This window comes from Patagioenas fasciata, chromosome 4, assembly GCF_037038585.1.
Source record: "Patagioenas fasciata isolate bPatFas1 chromosome 4, bPatFas1.hap1, whole genome shotgun sequence".
NCBI classification, from domain to species: Eukaryota; Metazoa; Chordata; class Aves; order Columbiformes; family Columbidae; genus Patagioenas; species Patagioenas fasciata.
In genome coordinates, this window is record NC_092523.1 from 74,894,394 (window position 1) to 74,911,675 (window position 17,282).

At 40.8% G+C, this 17,282-nt stretch overlaps 1 protein-coding gene across 1 annotated transcript in view; it reads left to right on the top strand.

The window, feature by feature from the left end:
- DKK2 (dickkopf WNT signaling pathway inhibitor 2) overlaps window positions 1–13,350 on the top strand; it is a 155,576-nt gene extending 142,226 nt beyond the window's left edge. Inside the window, exons 8-10 of the mRNA XM_065837078.2 lie at window positions 10,728–10,878; window positions 11,529–11,678; window positions 12,268–13,350. Of these exons, the coding sequence (XP_065693150.2) occupies window positions 10,728–10,878; window positions 11,529–11,678; window positions 12,268–12,518 (552 nt within the window). The 3' untranslated portion in view covers window positions 12,519–13,350. The remainder of the gene's footprint in view (window positions 1–10,727; window positions 10,879–11,528; window positions 11,679–12,267) is intronic.
- The last annotated feature ends 3,932 nt before the right edge of the window (window positions 13,351–17,282 follow it).

Below are 17,282 nucleotides of genomic sequence, written 5' to 3' on the forward strand. Positions count from 1 at the left end.
GCCAGAATCCTAGGTAAATGCATGCTGACAATGACTAGAACAACACAATGTCCATTTTGGCTTGAATCAGAAATTGTAAAGGATTATTCCCGTTTCTTTGGCCTTTTCTTTTTTTCTTGGTACGTTTATCAAGAAATGACTGTCCACTATGGGTAGTGGACCTGAGTCTGGATTTTATTCCCCTCTCTTTTTTTTTTCTCTCATTTCTATGACATTAAGTGGGTTGTTGTGTTTGTTGGTTTGTTTTGTTTTACCTATGAATTAGGTATTTTTGGAAATCCTGTTGTTTTTCCTGCGTTACAGTGACTAGCACTGAAGGGAGTCTTGCTTGAAAATGGAAAGGGGCTCCTAAGATTGAGAAGAGGGTGTAGTCAGAGTGCGACGTCTGGAATGAGAGATGGTCCCTCCATGGCTATTGCAGACTGAAACTAAGAGCAGTCCCTACTAGCTCAGGGCCACAGACACAAATGTAGTGTGAAGCCACCCTGTTCTTGCCTCCTGGACTGCATGTGTTCAGCTCGCTCTTCTGAGAATTGGGGCCTGGGTTTGTTTGAATTAATAGTGGAGTCATTACGCGATGTAAATATATTAGTGTTCATCTGGTTTTACTCACAAGTTATTCTTGCCTTGCTGTGTTGTTCCTGTTTTCTTGTTTGTGCGAAATTAACCAGGAGCATTTTAAAAGAAAAAGGAAAAAAAAAGGGTAAATAGTGTTGAAACCTTGATTGCTACGTTATTTACCACAGGCTGAAGTTGGGCAGGCAGCTCTAACTTAACCGTATAATAAAAGTACAATGACTTTTTAAATGATGCTGTTAGAGGTCCTTTCTTTTATGCCATTTTTGACCTTCTTTGAGTAAAGTGTGATAATTTGCCTTAATAACATACTGTTATAATTTTTCCTTTTACCGAGGCGTCAGCTGAATAGCAATATGAATCTAAGCACTGTACAGAGGTTGCCTGTGCCCTCAGGGGGCTGTGACCAACCCTTTCCCAGGACAGCTGTTCTCCTGCAGGTGGTCCCGCTGCATCAGCCTCACTGGCTCCTCGTACAATCATCACTGCACCTACAATGAGTCAGGATGAGGTGCCGCTCTCTCATATTGTAATTATTCCTGTTGTTTGTCCTTAAAACTTGTGAACTTTTGTGTTCATGACTCTGAATTCTCTGTAGTGCGTGAGACTGGGGAGCGCGAGCTGGTGCAGGTGCCCCGGCATTATTTGTTCTGATTTTAAAGGTGGGCTGGCTGATTTTTGTTTGATTACAATTTTCTGTAGGTGCTTTGGAGTTGAAAGGTCTTGGTCCTTCTCAGTTTCCCTTGCAATGGATCGGTCACAGCCGTCACGCTGCAGAGGGGCTTACGTAGAGCAGGAAAAGAAGGGAAGTGTTTTAAATATCAGATGACAGTGGTGGTTTCTGATGCCTGGAGAAAGAACTGGGGATTGAAAGAGCAGTATGAGCCAGGTGTTCTCACATAAATGACCATCAGGGAGACAGACAATAACGCTGACATTCGGTAACAATGTTAGATTGGAGCCGGCAGTCTGCTGAGGTGGAGACTGTGGTTCGTCCTTCTCAGACATACGACATCTGGCTGTCTCTCCGACTGACACGAACTCATGTTTTCAGGGCTGTCCTTTTAAACATGAGGGCCAGAGTCTTAATTGCTTTGCATTCTGCAATGCAAAGCATATTCTGCAAGGAATACCTTAGAGTAATTTCCAGGGTGAAGACTGCAAATGTTTATAACCTGGAAGCATTCTCTCTCCAGGCGCTGTAGCAGACAAAAGGGAGTTTTTGCACTGACTTCAATAAGACAGGGTTTATCCCTTTTTCTAGATGTTGTGAATGTTTAAAAGCAAAAGAAACTTACTTCCTTAGTGGCTACACTACAGAAGGTAATGCTGTCATCTCATTTTTCTTGCTGTGAATACAAGCTTGCAGAGATAGTTCCCAATAGAAGCCCCACCTTGAAAGTGTGTCATGATTTGGGGGTGTTCAGCCCCAGGTGTTGGAACAGTAACTTACTGCCAGTTCCCAGTAGTGTTATTCTACTCCAAACCACAATATCTGAGTGTCTACCTGTGGTTTTATGCTTGGTGCTGTGTGAGCCATAGGATCTGCTGGCTGTTTCCATCTGGATAGTATTCATAGATTAAAAAAACCCACAAAACCTCCATACTTCTAGAGTTAACAGATTCAGGGGGCAAACCGATTTTGGTAACTCACTATTCATCCATTGCAGTAAACATGTTGGTCAAAAAGCCAGAAGAATCTTACTCAGAACAGAAGATAAGTAGTCAATTAGAGACAAAACTAAAAAGCTAAACCATCAGAAAAGGGGTGGGGAAAAGGCAGAGATAAAAGGGCAAGAACAGTCTGCTGAAAAGGCTGGACATAGAACAAAGTGCATGTTAACAAACCTTTATTCTTCGAGCAGTCTTTGGTGATGCCTTCAAAAATGACATAAAATCAAGACCTAGAGGCTTCCTGTCACATTGATTTATTACTACATTGTCAACTTCAAAGATCACCTAACGTTGTTTTGGTGCTCTCTGTTGTAGTGCTGCTGCTGATAGTTCACCAGACAATATGAATCATATACATTGACACAAAGTCCATAAAATTTTGGGGTCAAACTGACTGTTCACCAAACTTTTGAACCTTCTTTAAACATTTTCTGTAAGGCACCAGGTCCATGGAGCAGGGAAGCCTCCTGCAAAATCAAGCAGTGTAGGAGATTCATGCTCTGTCCAAATATTGAGAACGAATCTCTGCTGTATAATCCCATGGCCATGATATGAGGTGGGGAGGGAAAATTTGACACCCGTGTGTGCACAGTGTGCGTGGGGCAGGAAGCATAACAAGCTTCCTTGGAAATGGCAGAATTCAGGACAGTGACACCAATACAGATCACAGGTTGATAATTTGCCTTAAAGGTGTGATAGTACAGGTACACCAATAGCTGTGCCGCCTTGGGAACTACCATGTAAATGTTGCGTCCTAGTGATACTTTTATGCTGTTCTGTGGTATCAACAACGTACGTCTGTGTGTATTTGGAGCATAGTGTGCTGCCCTTTAAGTAATTTGGTTGTAAATGTAACTCATTCTGGGTTTTAGCTAGATGAGGAATCATTTAGCTAGAAGGTGAATTAAACTGGATAAACTCGCAAGGATGGATTACTTTAAGCACCTTAAACTTCTGAGTTTATACTTTCATAACACATGTAAAATGCACTAAATTAATGCAAATTTAATTCGGATAACAGTGCCTACCCGGGTATTTAATTGATCCACTTGCAGTCTTTCAGATTACCTACTCCGTATGTCCTCCTGAAGCCAAGGCCAGCTTTAAACAGACACTGCCTCCTTCCAGGAGGACACAAAATGTAGGTAGTTCTGTAAGAAAAGGTGTTGAATTGTGAGCTATTAAAGATGTTCCGCAGTAGACCTAAAATGCTCATTCAAATCCAGCACCAAGCCTAAAGAATGGGAAGTTGTTTTCCGTGGCATTTTTGTTGGGATGAGGAAAGCCTGAGTGGGGACCCACATGAGTCCTGCAGCCTTGGCAGTTCAGAGGGGTGAAACAACCCTCAGTGAGGTTTGTTCTTTGGTTGTTAAGACCTGAGTTTTCTTTGGCTCTAGCAAATCAAGAGAGCTGGACTGCTGCACGTTTTAGAAATGTTCTTCCCCTGGTGGTCTAGCAGTGGATTGAGTATTACTTTGAAACACGAGTATTTATTGTCTCAATAATGCAGGCTTCTGGGGCTAATAGCTGCACAGTTTGAATGCATGATCTTTGGAGATTGCAATGTACATATCCACGATGTAGCACTCTGTGAATCAGATCTCATGAACGGCAGTGTTTTAAGTTGAAGAGTTAAAAATAAGTTATTGCTAGAAGAAAGTGCCTGTGCTTAATCTAGAGGCGGAAGATGCCGCTTTTCTCTGTCTGACAGAGAAATGGGTCAGAAATGTATTATTTTAACAAGCAGGAGGCTTGGTGAGAAAAATTGAATCGTTAAACTTGTCATGGCAACTGAACAGAATAAATCTGTTTCATTGCAACTACTGTGAATTTTCCTTTCAGGAATGGTCTGTGCCACAGCAGTCACTGAGAGTTGAGAGTTTCTGGTGAGATCAGTCTGAGACAGGATCCATGTCTGGAGCTGTCTGAGAGCACAGCATGATTTCCTCCATGGGATAAATTAACCATGGCTTTCTGCTTGTGCACAGTGAGACCCCTCGCTATCATCTATGCTTGTGTCGAGCTAAGAATAGAAAAAAGCAACATCAGCAGTGCTGTGGGAAAACTGCATTGCTCCAGATGGCTGCTGATAAACTCTTTTCTCATTTGTGATTTAAAACAAAGTAGTGGTAAATGACAGTCATTTCCCATCCACATCTTAATGTATGTGTTTGCTAGGAGAATGCTAAGCTGAAGTTTGCCAGTTAGACATGGGTTTGTCTGAATACACTTGAGAAGCTATCAGAAAGTAAAAACCACAAAGAGTTGGGAGTTTGTTTGTTCGATTGTTAAAAAGCTTTGCCTTTCCCTTTCTCCCTTCCATTTTGCCATATCACATTTATGTGGTTCTGAATGAAGAGCTCTTATTTCCATTGTTACGAAGGTTTGTGTCCTATGAGATGATGTTAGTTCTTCTTGACTTTCACCGAGAGAATCTTCATTCTGTCTCCAAAGAGGCGAGTGGAACAAATCCCACATGTGATGTATTCATCTAGCTCTACAGGCACATGTTGCATGCAATTGTCCCACCAATGTTGATCTTCTAAAAGCCAAAACAAATTTGAGATCCCAGCTCAGAATCAGGCCCAAACAAGGAGCCAAACAATGACTTGCGTTCTTTGTAATTAGTCTTGACAGCAGGCTATTTGCTTAAAGCATATGTTTGCATTTCCTAATTTATTGGCATGCTTTTACTTTGGATTAACTAATTCTTCAGAGAGAGAGAAAAGCAAAAGCAGACCTGGCACCCCTGTGGCTATTTCATATGTTTGCTCTATGGGGACCCAGTCCTTGCTCAGAAAGATAGCTTTGTGCTGTCCAAAGCAGGATGCTGGGAAGGAGAGGCTCTCACCATGACTGAGCCAGTTGGTTGCTTCATCGTGCCTGATGGCTGTGGAATATTAAGCAATGTGCTCAGTCCCAAGACTAAAGGGCAAACAAGCTCTATTGTTCATCTCTTATGTGGAGGGTGGAAACTCCTGTCCCCTTGCCTATAGTTCAGGCCAGTTTTGATGTAGTTAGCACACAGGCCATAGAGATGTCAGCTTCCACCTCCTCAGTTTAAAATCTATGGAAGTATAAGTAATTAAAATAGAGAAAATAACCTTTTTTCTGTATGTAGTGAGTAATAAACTGAGTTGTAGTGCCAATTCATTGATGGTAAACTGTCTCAAAGGCACAGTGTGAACATGAACGATTACAAAGGTGTGATTTCGAAGGGAAGTCCTTGGACAGCAGAAACAGATGTTTCTGCTGGATGTGATAGCATAACCTAGTGGCAAAGGTATTTGCATAGGATGTTAATAACTAAGGATTCTGTATGTACAAGACTGTGATTAGTAGCCTAAATTTGATTTCTAACACACCGGTACCTAGGAAGCAAGACCATTTCTAGGGCAATGTACGTGTTCATTTCTTGAGACACTTGTCTCACCTTTATAATAGCTGCTGCCTCTTTGCCAGGTGAGAGCGAGCGATGAAAGGCTGACCTGGTAGCTCCACCATGCTCTTGCTTCCTGGCTGTACAAGTGACTGTGGCTTTTGTCCTGTTCTCCAGCTCAGTCCCCATTGTATGGGACAGAAGCTGGCCAAGTGTCCAGTGCAGTAACTGCAGTGATATTGTCATTTATGTGGTATATAAGACTTCAGTTCTCTTCTTGAGTGCTGCTCAGAATCCACAGTGGAAGGGTAATGAATAACCTCCATGCTGTTTCTTCTGCTGGGAGTGGTAGCAGCCATGATCTCCTGCCAGGATCGACTCTGCACTTGGACTTTATGATGTGTTTTCTTTTTTAAAATAGAAAAGTTAGCTGCTTCCGGGGGAGTCACTACTGATATCCCACCAAACCATCTATTTAGACACAGCTCCTCTCAGCATTGAAGGTGAGTCTGAAGCCAGCAGTTTCTAGGACGGCTTGTGCTGGGTAAGTGATGACACAGCCTTGGCGAAAATGCCAGTGGCTCTTCCTGCCTTTCTCTGACATAGCTAATACGGCGTGGAGTAGCTTCAGCATAAAACCGAGTGACACATGATAATATGAGTAAATGAGAGCCTAGCGACTAAGGCACTTGCCGGGAGTATTGTCTTCAAGTATTTGCTGAAGGCTGTGGTGAAACTCAAGCCCTTATCTCCCAAAGCTCAATAAAGTGTGTCTGCCATCAGTCTACTTGCTCAGCCTTCAGCACATTATAGCATCTGTCTTACCCTCCCACTGGAGTGCTTCTCCATTATGTTTTATCGTGCTGGACAGAGAGACTCTGACTCCATAGCACAACAGTCCTATCACTTAGTGTGGCTCCAGCTTGCGGTGAAACTCTGTGAGTCAGCTTGACTGTATAAAATATGCTGGATAGTAAATGACTCCAGCAGAAATATTAAGAAAACCTCATTACACCAAGAAAAGGTGCTAAGTTAGATCTCCTCTGCCAAAAATGGAAAACAAAGGTCGAAATAAAATTCACTCCTGTACATTCCTCAAATCAAGGGAATGGCGTTGGCCACTTAAAACAGTTGAGAGTCTGTCCCTTCCTCAGCCTCACTGTGAAGTTAATGCAAAAGGAAGAGCTTCCATAGTATTCCTGGAAGGGCTTGTTCGACTATAAAACCCCCCCAACTTTTCTTCTCTATCATCTGTATCATTTTCCTTGAGTATTTCTATCATGCACTCTCAGCATTTTCAATGTAAGTTCAGGAAGGGCAGGAACGAAGGTTCATATTCTCTCTCTCAAAAAGAAAAGTTTAAGATTTAGATGTTGCTGTGACTTGGCTGGCCAAGGTTCGTCTTGGTGGACCGATGCAGGGAACATCCTTGCACAGCATGAGCAGCACTCATCTGAACATCTAGCCTGAATCCTCCAATATTGCGAAAAACCCAGTGCATATTTGCTGTACATTTTTGGACATGCATTCAACAAGGGTACAAAAGTAATTGGAACGACTGAGAAGAAAAATATCCCAGCAAGCAATGCTCTTAATCAGACAATGAATTCTGAAAATGCAACTCATTATCACAGGCAAATCTAGTTTCTGTCATGCTATGGGTGACTTGATTGCCTGTAATCTGGGATAAAAAAATTAAATAAGATTGTTTAAATGCAGCTTCAGGGAGTGCTACGTATTTTATCTTGGTTTCATCTGGTTTCCCATAATATCAAAGCTGTGTTTAGTGGATAAAGATTTACGACCAGAAAATGATATGTATAGCTGAAGAATGTGAAGGGATGATGTGCCTTGTAGAATTAGTTATCATTGCTGGGGAAGTAGAGCTGGTTTACAGCTTGCTTTTCCCCTCTCCATCTGGGACTGATTTGTGTCTTTGCATTGTATATAGGAAATGTTCTTTGCAATTCTCCAAATGTAAGGACTGTGTTTCAGGCACTGCAGTGTAAGAGACTTTGAAAACCTTGACTCATGCATAGGCAATTGTTAACATGTACATTTTTACAAGTATGTTTTCTTTGTCCTGTATTTTGAAAATATACACATATTTATACATAGATTAGTTCAGCTAGTGCCAACAATGGGAACATCTTTCCCTCCTGTTAGCCAGGGCTACGTACACACGGTATTATTTTATTGTTGTGTTTTAACACTAAATGCTGTGCAGTAATAGAAAATACTGGGAGCAGGAGTTCTTGCAATGAATGCCAAGTGACTTAGAGACAGACACAAAGCAATGTAGACGCTTTTGTTTCAAGCTCTCTGTGACTGATAGCTAGGATATCAAATGGATGGTGGTTTTGGAAGAAAGATCAAGGCAATTGGCAGCATCAGGCATTTGCAAGAGGGTTTTTCATATAGCTGGCTGGCAGCTGGTCTTTTGAGGTTTTGATTGGATTTGCCAGTTGTTGTTTGAGATACATGTAACACAACGTGATGTGATACAGTCATTTGCCTTAGGTGGGTGAATGTTTTGGTGTATTTTTTCCTTTCAAAAGTGTTGTCTTTATTTGGATGGGTGTCTAGAGTGGGAATAAAGGTTGAGTTATGTCACTTTCCTTACCAGTTTTTCATATTGAATTGTCTTTGGTTGCTTTCACTGTTCTTAAAGACAGAGCTGAGAGTTGGCGATTAGATGCGTATCTTAAAATATCTTTTACATATCACTCAGCCTAAAAGCCAAAAGTAAAACATACGCTAGAAATAGTATGTGAGAGCATTCATTAACACTATTCGGGATCAAGGAACTCTTTTTTTTTAAGAACTATTTGAGGAACCAAAAGAAAACTGCAAGTAGGCTTCTTGCTGACAAGTTGCAGGTGTATACCACATGCCCATATTGGAAAAAAGATGCGGTTGTGAAGGTCTTGATGACAGACAAGGGTCTAAAATGCCTTCATCTCCAGGTTTTAGCTAGTTCATCTGTTTTTTATTTGCATTTCCCCCAGCTAGCAGTGTTACTATTTTCCGAACTCAGTATAACCATGCACAGGTCTATATAAAAATCACTTTTCTGTATTGTAAGATCCTTAGTTTAGTGAGGTGTCATTTAAGTCAGGGAAGCCTTACTTTTATGGTGACTATATCATGAATCATAAGTCAGCGTTAATGATTTCTTGCTGGAACAATGAGGGAAAGGAGTGATGTGATTGAGGGGAGAAGGCTTTAGTTCCACTTTGCTAGAATAGGTGGAACCCATTTAAGAATACAGAACAGGGCAGTGCTTGCATTTGTTCTTATTGCTGCTCCTGCTTAAAAGATCTGGCAGCCTTTGATGTTCATCCTCTCGAGGATGAACTCAAGAGGAAATGTTTATTCTTAAAGGAGAAAGACTTACACATACGTCAGGTTACTCCAAACAGCTGCGCTCTGGAATCATTCTTCAAAGACACATATTCAGAGGGCAGAAGTAATGGCACAGCAGCACTAGGGAATATCCAGCCAGCACTTTTGCCACTGTAAAGTAATTTTTGACAAAGAAAACAAGTAATAAAATCACGTGGGAAATTGGTCCTTTCTCCCACTAATGGCACTAGAGAAACTTGCTTCATTTTATTATCAGACCTCTTGTTTCTTCTGCAATTCCCAACAGAATGGCACAGAGAAACAAGTTCACCATCTAAAGACAATTTTCAGAGCAAATTCTCAATAGCCTCCAAGTTTGGTGGGGGTTTTTTGTTTGTTTTGGGATTTGTTTTTGTGGGTTTTTTGTTTGTTTGTTTGGTGGTTGATGTTGGTGTTTTTTTCCCCTGATAGCAGTATAATTAAGCTTTGATTTAAAATATTACTAGTAAAGCAAGCAACCTACATTGAAAATTAGTCAGTTGAGCTTTTTGTTTGTGGCGAATAGTTAGTTGCAAGAGTAATTTTGAAAACCCTAAAAGCAATACTTTGATTTATTGAAAATGCTGGAGAAAATTAGTTGAGGAAGTGTAAACATAATTTTCCAGGAAATGCCCCGAATTTATTCTCATCTTTTTATCTAAACAAATACCTCAAGTATAATTTTGTGGAATTAAAAAAAAATCTATGATTAATTTAATAGGCAGTAAAATTAGATGCAGACAGGGAGCATAGTTGTAGCTGTGTGGGAGTCGGCAGAAAGGATCCTGGAATGTGGCAGTTTGTGTTTTTGTCTCCTTAAAGCATTGAGTCTTTTCTTTTTGTAGGAATAAGCTCTTCTTTGTCCCTCTTTATGGGAGAATACAGTGCTTTCACTCCCTTCTTTTAAAAAACAGTTTTCCTGGAAGAGAATACTGGTTTTGATTAATATAGGAGAATTTGTATATGTGTGTCTCTGCTTATAGGGAATTATATGCGCAAGACAGTTTGTGCTCTATAATAGATTCTGTGCTGCATAATGTAGGGTGTTATTTAGCAAGTGGCAAATTTAAGGTGTATAATAAAGCCTCTAAGTGAAGGTTATCAAAGTGAAATGCTGACCGGGATATTAGTTCACTTCCAAGGAGTCTGACTGGTGTGGGGAGTGGTGCAATTGCTAAGGAACTTGTACCAGTGCGGTGTAAATATTCACCCTGAGAACACTGAACTTATTATCTATCGGTGTGTTTGACAACTATCAAAGGAAAATCCCTCAAACTAAAACGTTACCTATTGCAGGGTGTGTTTCACAATTTTTATTTGCTCTGATGATTTTTCACTGTAAAGTTTTAAGCTCTTGTCTATGACTCAGAAGCCTTAACCCACAAAAATACGCATTCTTTTGTATCAATATATGTTTGAGGCAAGAAAAGATGAAACTGCCAGGGAGCTGGTTGTATCTCCCTGATTCTTTAAGCAGACACAGCTTTAAAATTGGTATATGGCTGCAGTGAAGCATCCTTTCCTGCATCTCCTGGCCATGGTGAACAGCATCTCAACTCTCTGTTTCTCTGTTTGAAGATTTTGGTGGTAGTGGTGGTGGTGGTTGTTTATTTGGTTGGTTGGTTGGGTTTTTTTGTGGTATGTTTTTTAATAGGCTGCATACACACCTTGTACAAAGCAGTGCTTCACTATAAACCTTTCTTTTACCCACCAGGCCTATCCTTGTACCAATGATAAAGAATGTGAAGTTGGGCGATACTGTCACAGTCCTCATCAGGCAACGTCTGCATGCATGCTGTGCAGGAGAAAGAAGAAGCGTTGCCACAGGGATGGCATGTGCTGCCCCGGGAACCGCTGCAACAATGGTACGTCAGGCATTTCTTAGTTTTCCTTCATAAAAATCAGCATTTTGATAGCATCTGTTTCTCTGAGTGTTCCCAGCAACAGTATTTTTTTTTTCTGGGTGACTGCATTGTTTTTGTAAGCCAAGAAACCATCATTTTCTACTTCATTCCACTCCACTTCATTTTCTTCAATAATATTTCTATTCTTAAGACTTGTGTACTACCAGATATTTTCTGATTTTGGGGTGGGGAAACCCAAAAATGCTGCTGCCTGAACTCACAGTGCTACATTCGGTGTGGTTTGACTCACTGGAAGACTGCACAGAACCCACATTTTTAAGGAAGCAAAAGAGACGTAATGAATCATTAATCTGTTCTGCCTGAGGGTGTTGTAACCATCCTGTTTGCATTCCCATACTCCCCTCTGGAGAGTGCAGAGAGAGAAATCTCTTCAAGGTGGGGGGCTCAGATGATAAAGCCAGAGGGACAGCAAGACAGCCTGACCATGAGGAGTGAATCAGAGCTGCGGAGCAGTTCAGTGCCAGGTATCAGGGATGGAGGTGTGAATTGGGGCCAAGCCTCAGCACTTCCATGCTCCTGATCCTGATCTGTTTATGACTCTCGGTTGCTCTTCCTCTTGTTCAAATCCTTGACTGTTTTTTGCCTCGCAGGTATTTGCATACCAGTAACTGAAAGCATCCTTACACCTCACATCCCTGCTCTGGAAGGGCCACGCAACAAGAAGAACAGTCATTATGCCAGCAAGGATTTGGGATGGCAAAACCTGGGGAGGCCACGCTCCAAGCTGTCACACCTAAAAGGTAAGATCACGTTATATTACATTGCTTTGTTCCTTCATGTTATAAATGGTTTATAGTTGGACTTGATGACCTTAATGGTCTTTTCCAACCTAAATGATCCTATGAATCATGTTATTGCTGTTAAGATACATCAATGCAAACCAGAAATAGGCGGTAGTTTCACAGGAAGTGGATGTCTGTCATGAGAATTCACAGCATGACTCAGAAGGTGATGTAACATCAACCAACAGTTCCTGTGATTGAAATAGCATCTACTTCTTTCTCTGTATCAGAAGTGGACTGACAATCCATTTTTCAGTTGTGCAAGATTGCACACATCCTCCTCTTGTAACAGTCATTTAATTAAGCATTGTATTTCTGCTTACAATCTTGTAGCTGAATTTCTCCTTACTAAGTCTTATGGCAGGTGTCACTAATTACCCCCTTGAACCTGCCTAATTCATAACCTCCCTTGTCTTTACATCCTTTATGTAGCCACAGATGCAAAAACCATCTCTACTTTTTCTGAGCTTCATTTGCACCAATCTGCATTGAATCTGTGCTTTCACATTTTTTCCATGAGGTAAAATGGTTTGGTTGCTCTTTTTAGGACATGAAGGCGACCCCTGCCTACGGTCATCAGACTGTATCGAGGGACACTGCTGTGCTCGCCATTTCTGGACCAAAATTTGCAAGCCTGTGTTGCATCAGGGGGAGGTGTGCACCAAACAGCGCAAGAAAGGCTCCCATGGACTGGAGATTTTCCAACGATGTGACTGTGCCAAGGGGCTGTCTTGCAAAGTATGGAAAGATGCAACCTCCTCTTCTAAATCAAGACTCCACGTGTGCCAGAAAATCTGAACGAGGATTGGGAAAATAGTATTAAGTGACTGTGGCTTTGTGTATTTAATGCATTATGGCATGGTGGGAAATGCGGACTGTAAATGACAGCAGAATGGCTAAGGTAACAGTTAGGATAGGAGTAGAAGTCACACCAAATGCATTTCTTTTTAAGATGGTGGTAAAAACAAGTGCAGCTGGAGTTCTCCTACTGTGCAGCTCTTCTGTAAATAACTTCTACACTTTGTGGCAAATGCTAGTATGCAAACAAGTCCAGTGGAAATTAATGTCACTTACCTTGCTGCATTGCCCTGTGATGTTTCAGGGGTTCAGTGTTAGGGCTGCAGGGGTTTTCCAGCATGGTAATGACTGCTAAATAAATTGTATACGTTGTACTCCTATAGCAAGCAGTGCATGCCAGGAAGACCCATCTGTTAACACCTGATTGGCCGCATTGCAGGTGTGAGAAATGGAAATGAAGTTGCTGTGAATGTCCACATGCCCTTGTCATTCCGGGCTGACACTTCAGCAAAGAAAGCACTCCTGCAGGACAAGAGTGCCATGTTTTGCAGGCCCTCGTAAGAGAGGTGGAAACTTCCCATCTCACAATTTCAAAAAAGCATCAGTTTCTGTAAGAGGAGGCATTTAAACAGGATTTTGTTTCCTATACATAGGTAAATTGAAATGCTTTATGTAGTTCAATGTCATAGTATGGCTCTTAATCGCTTGTATTTGCCTCAGTTTACTGCTAGTATACATTGGGTTGAACAGATGAAGCAAATATGTGTATGCTGAATCCAGAATTATGTACAGGCAGTTGCTCATTAGTCCTAAATATACTTTCTTTGCCTAAGCAGACTTGCATTATAGATGTTTCCAAAACAAACAGCAGAGTGTCTAACACAGAGAACTATGAAGTTGGGTCACTTGCTGTTAGATGATGTAGACATTTGTTGAGGTGTTTAGAGCATAGTGCTACAAACTCAAACGTTGACATTTTATTAGTAGCAACTGGCTACTGCTGGCACTCTGCACAAGTATAACGGATTTGTTTCTTAGAGGCAGCAAAGGAAAAGCAGTTGGCTCTTCTGAGTACCTCCTCTCCTGCAGAAAAGGAGGTAAGAAGATGGTACAGCCGCAAATGGGTTGTTAAACACCATGGGATGTCACAGCATACCAGCCTCAGCTGGGACTCAGTCTGAACTCAATGTCCTCTCAGTCCAGCCTGTTCTGCCAGGAATGATGGAGGTACATGGACTGTGGAAACAGCTCAAAACTCTACGTTGTTTGTGTAGTTGTTAGAAAATGGACAGGCTCTATCCCTTCACTCATCTCCCAGGTCTTTTCAAACTTGTTTCATTTTACTTATTTGCAAGTATTCCTTTGTGTAGACATTGGTAAAGAGACTGCTATTTCTTTAAAGAAGTCTGATTCTATAATTGATCTACTGCTAAGTTGTAATTACCCATTTTCATGTTTCGTAATACACGTGCCTTATCTGTTTAGTCAGTTCTGAGCAATGCGGGTACACCAGTATGTAGTTTAACTTTGAAGACCACGTCACCCATACCTAAGCCACCTTTCTCCAGTTATGTGTTTCCAGCAGTGGTTAAAAGCTACAGCTTAGCCACACCACCTGACTCAAACTTCCTTATTAGAACACAGACCTCAGTTATGTTGCTTTTATCTTTTGTAAGAGTCTACATAAGAAGAGTATTTCACATGCCTCTTTCCCTGCTGGAATTAGTCTTTATTGACCCAGAGAGATTGCTCACAGACAGGGTCTTCTGTTTATTACAAGTCAGAGTTTTATATTGCAGTCCTGTCATACCAACTCTGCTTATTTCAGAGTTTTTCCAGTGTCACCAAAACAAGAATAAGGCTCAGAAATAGCATAATTTCAAGAACCAGGAACCAGCTTTCCAAGTGTTACGTACACTGACACAGCACATAGCAGAGGCACACTATTGCTCTCATTGTGACTCTATATTAAAGAAAATGATACCCGGTCTGAGCAGGGGAGTTGCAGAAAGAGGCTCTCGGCTGTTTTTAACTCTTCTTAGCATTGGCCTAACCCCCCATTTTCCTCTTGCAAAACAGTTATTTGGGATAATTTATTTACAGGAAATGTTTAATGAGATGTATTTTCTTATAGAGATATTTCTTACACAAAGCTTTGTAGCAGAATATATTTGCAGCCTGTTGACTTACTTCAATGTAGAAAAATGTATAATAAGATGAAATATATTAAATGTTCTTTCCCGTTCCTCCCCAAATATTTTACCCATATTCTTTTCCTTACCTGCTGTTTAAGAAGAGCAGTTCTTCCTGGAAAGATATGCAAATCTATTGAAAAAAAAATACATATATTTTAGCTGTACAAGAAAAAGAATCTGATCGTACACTTGTATGTCAAAGCACTATGTAGACTGAGTGTTGGTAAGACATGTGAAAGTTCATCTTAAAATCCCCATGTGTTATTTCTGCAAAGCTGGTTTAAGTGGCAATTATCCATATGTTTCTCTTGAGACAGTTTACACCTAAACGTTCAGGAACAAGTTTATGTGGAAGCACATAATGTTCAGTCAACCAGGTTAAACAGGAATGGTGCCCAGACACATTCTCTGGATGGTGATACAAACCAGAGGGACTCACTGGGGGTGAAGCTGGTATTCCAATTACATGACATTTTTCTGTAGGTTACAGCATGCAAATGCATAGCTGCAAGATCTATAACTAGCAATTCTGAAATGGCAGATCAAAGTATTCAGCTCTAATAACATTGAACAATCCCTATGACACAACTGAAAATATTGCTACTAAAACCAGCCAAGTTCTGGTCCCAGGAAAACCACTGCAGAGCTCAATAAATATTGCAAAATAATGGCTGTGGTTATTGAGCAAGGGTCTCAATAACCTTGTGTCTTCTTTCTAGTAACCCTTTGCTCAACCAGATGTACATTTGGAGGACGGAATTGTCTCCAAGTTGTACTAGTGTTTGTACAAAATTAAAAGGTTTTGCTACTGTTATATGCAACATCTGGTGGGTAGGCCTTTGAAAAGTCTTTTACCACCACCATAATAATTGTGAGCATCTTCAGATCCCAACAACTTCAACAGAGCTCAAGACTGCCAAAGCCTTCGGCGATTTAATCTGGGAATGAAAACAATAGGCAGTTCGTTGCACACCACAAACACTGAGCAACACAGCTGAACTGAATCGCATGCAAGCAGTTTCGCAAGACTGAAGTTTGATGGTTTAGAAGCCATTCAGTTAATATTTTGGGAAAATATACATCACTGAGAATAAAAGAACAGCTAAATTTGGGGATAATTGCTCTCACTGTCTCACTCATCAAGGGAATGAAGAGTGACTTTGGCTCAGTAACATTTCAGAAATCTGTCATGACAAGTACTGAAGAGATCATTGCTGAACAATTCAAATACTCTTCCTATTACTCTAGAATAGCCTCAGCAATGAACATCTCTTTGGAAATACTTATGAACTTTCCTAAAAATAATGAATTTCTACTCTATAACAGCGTCTCTTTGATTTACAATATAAATGTAGGTATGTATCTATTACTGTACTATTTCTTATTTGCTATTTTTTGCTTACAAACTATGATATTTATGACTTTCAATAATTTTTTAAAGAAAGCAAATGAAATAGATTTATGCACTTACTTACTTACATAACAACAGTTTTGACAGCATACATCCGACACCTAAAACACAATTCACTGGAATTCAAGCCATCATCTTCTGTGTGCTCTGACATTCCTGCTCATTGTCTCTACAACAGCAAAACCAAACTAACAAACAAAACAAACAACCCACCAAGCACCATGAACTGTCTTGGGGAGAGGCTGAGAAGAGACATTACTAAATACTTCTTTATCACCAATTCACCAGCCCTCTCTGCTTTCGCTTCCAAGCCCTGCATCATCACCTCCAACAGGAAAGGTAAATGCTAGCAAAGAAAAATGTATGTTTTTTTTCACCCCTTCTCAAGTTTTGTTTCTTTCTAGGAAAGCCATTTAAAAAAAGATATCCTGAAGGTCAAAACCAGCAGAAACTCACATAGCAGCTACTCTAGGCTTTTAGGAGTCGAGATGTATTTCCTCTAACTTTCAAGAACTTCATTGCTAAGAGGTTTACATAGACAACGTGACCACATTTACAAAAAATAAACCTAGCTCTTTGGATTGTCAGTCAATAAATGTCCACGGGGTGTGTAGGGGTAACAAAAAAACACCCCCCCCACCCCCAACAATCTAAACTGTAGTCCCTCAGAAAGAGAACACAGGGGTTTTTTTGCACTAGGCACAGTTTCATTCCGCACAAAACCATCATTAATTTTGGTTTTAAGTCACACTAATAATAGAGTTATGCTTCCTTACCCAGCTCACCAGTCTGATATATGGCCTCTGAAGCCGCATGAGACAGGACTGAAGGACTAGAGTTAGTCTAGAGGTCTCTGCTCCCTCAATTAAATCATAACGCCTCACTGAGATGAACAGAAACCTTCTGCCCAAGTGCCTTATTCTCCAATACAGTTTTTAACATGCCCACCGCTACCAAAGCGTGCTCAACAGTTCAACACAGAAACTATACCCGTTCTTACCTTGTGTTTTGCCTTCCACTATACTTGACTTATCAGTTGCTGAACTGTGCCAGATGTCCCCTCTGAACGTACTGCTCTGTCAGCTTTTCAAGATACTCAAGGCAGTGATACAGGAGGTAAAACACAAGAACTGGTGGGGTGGGAAGGGTGGACTGGAG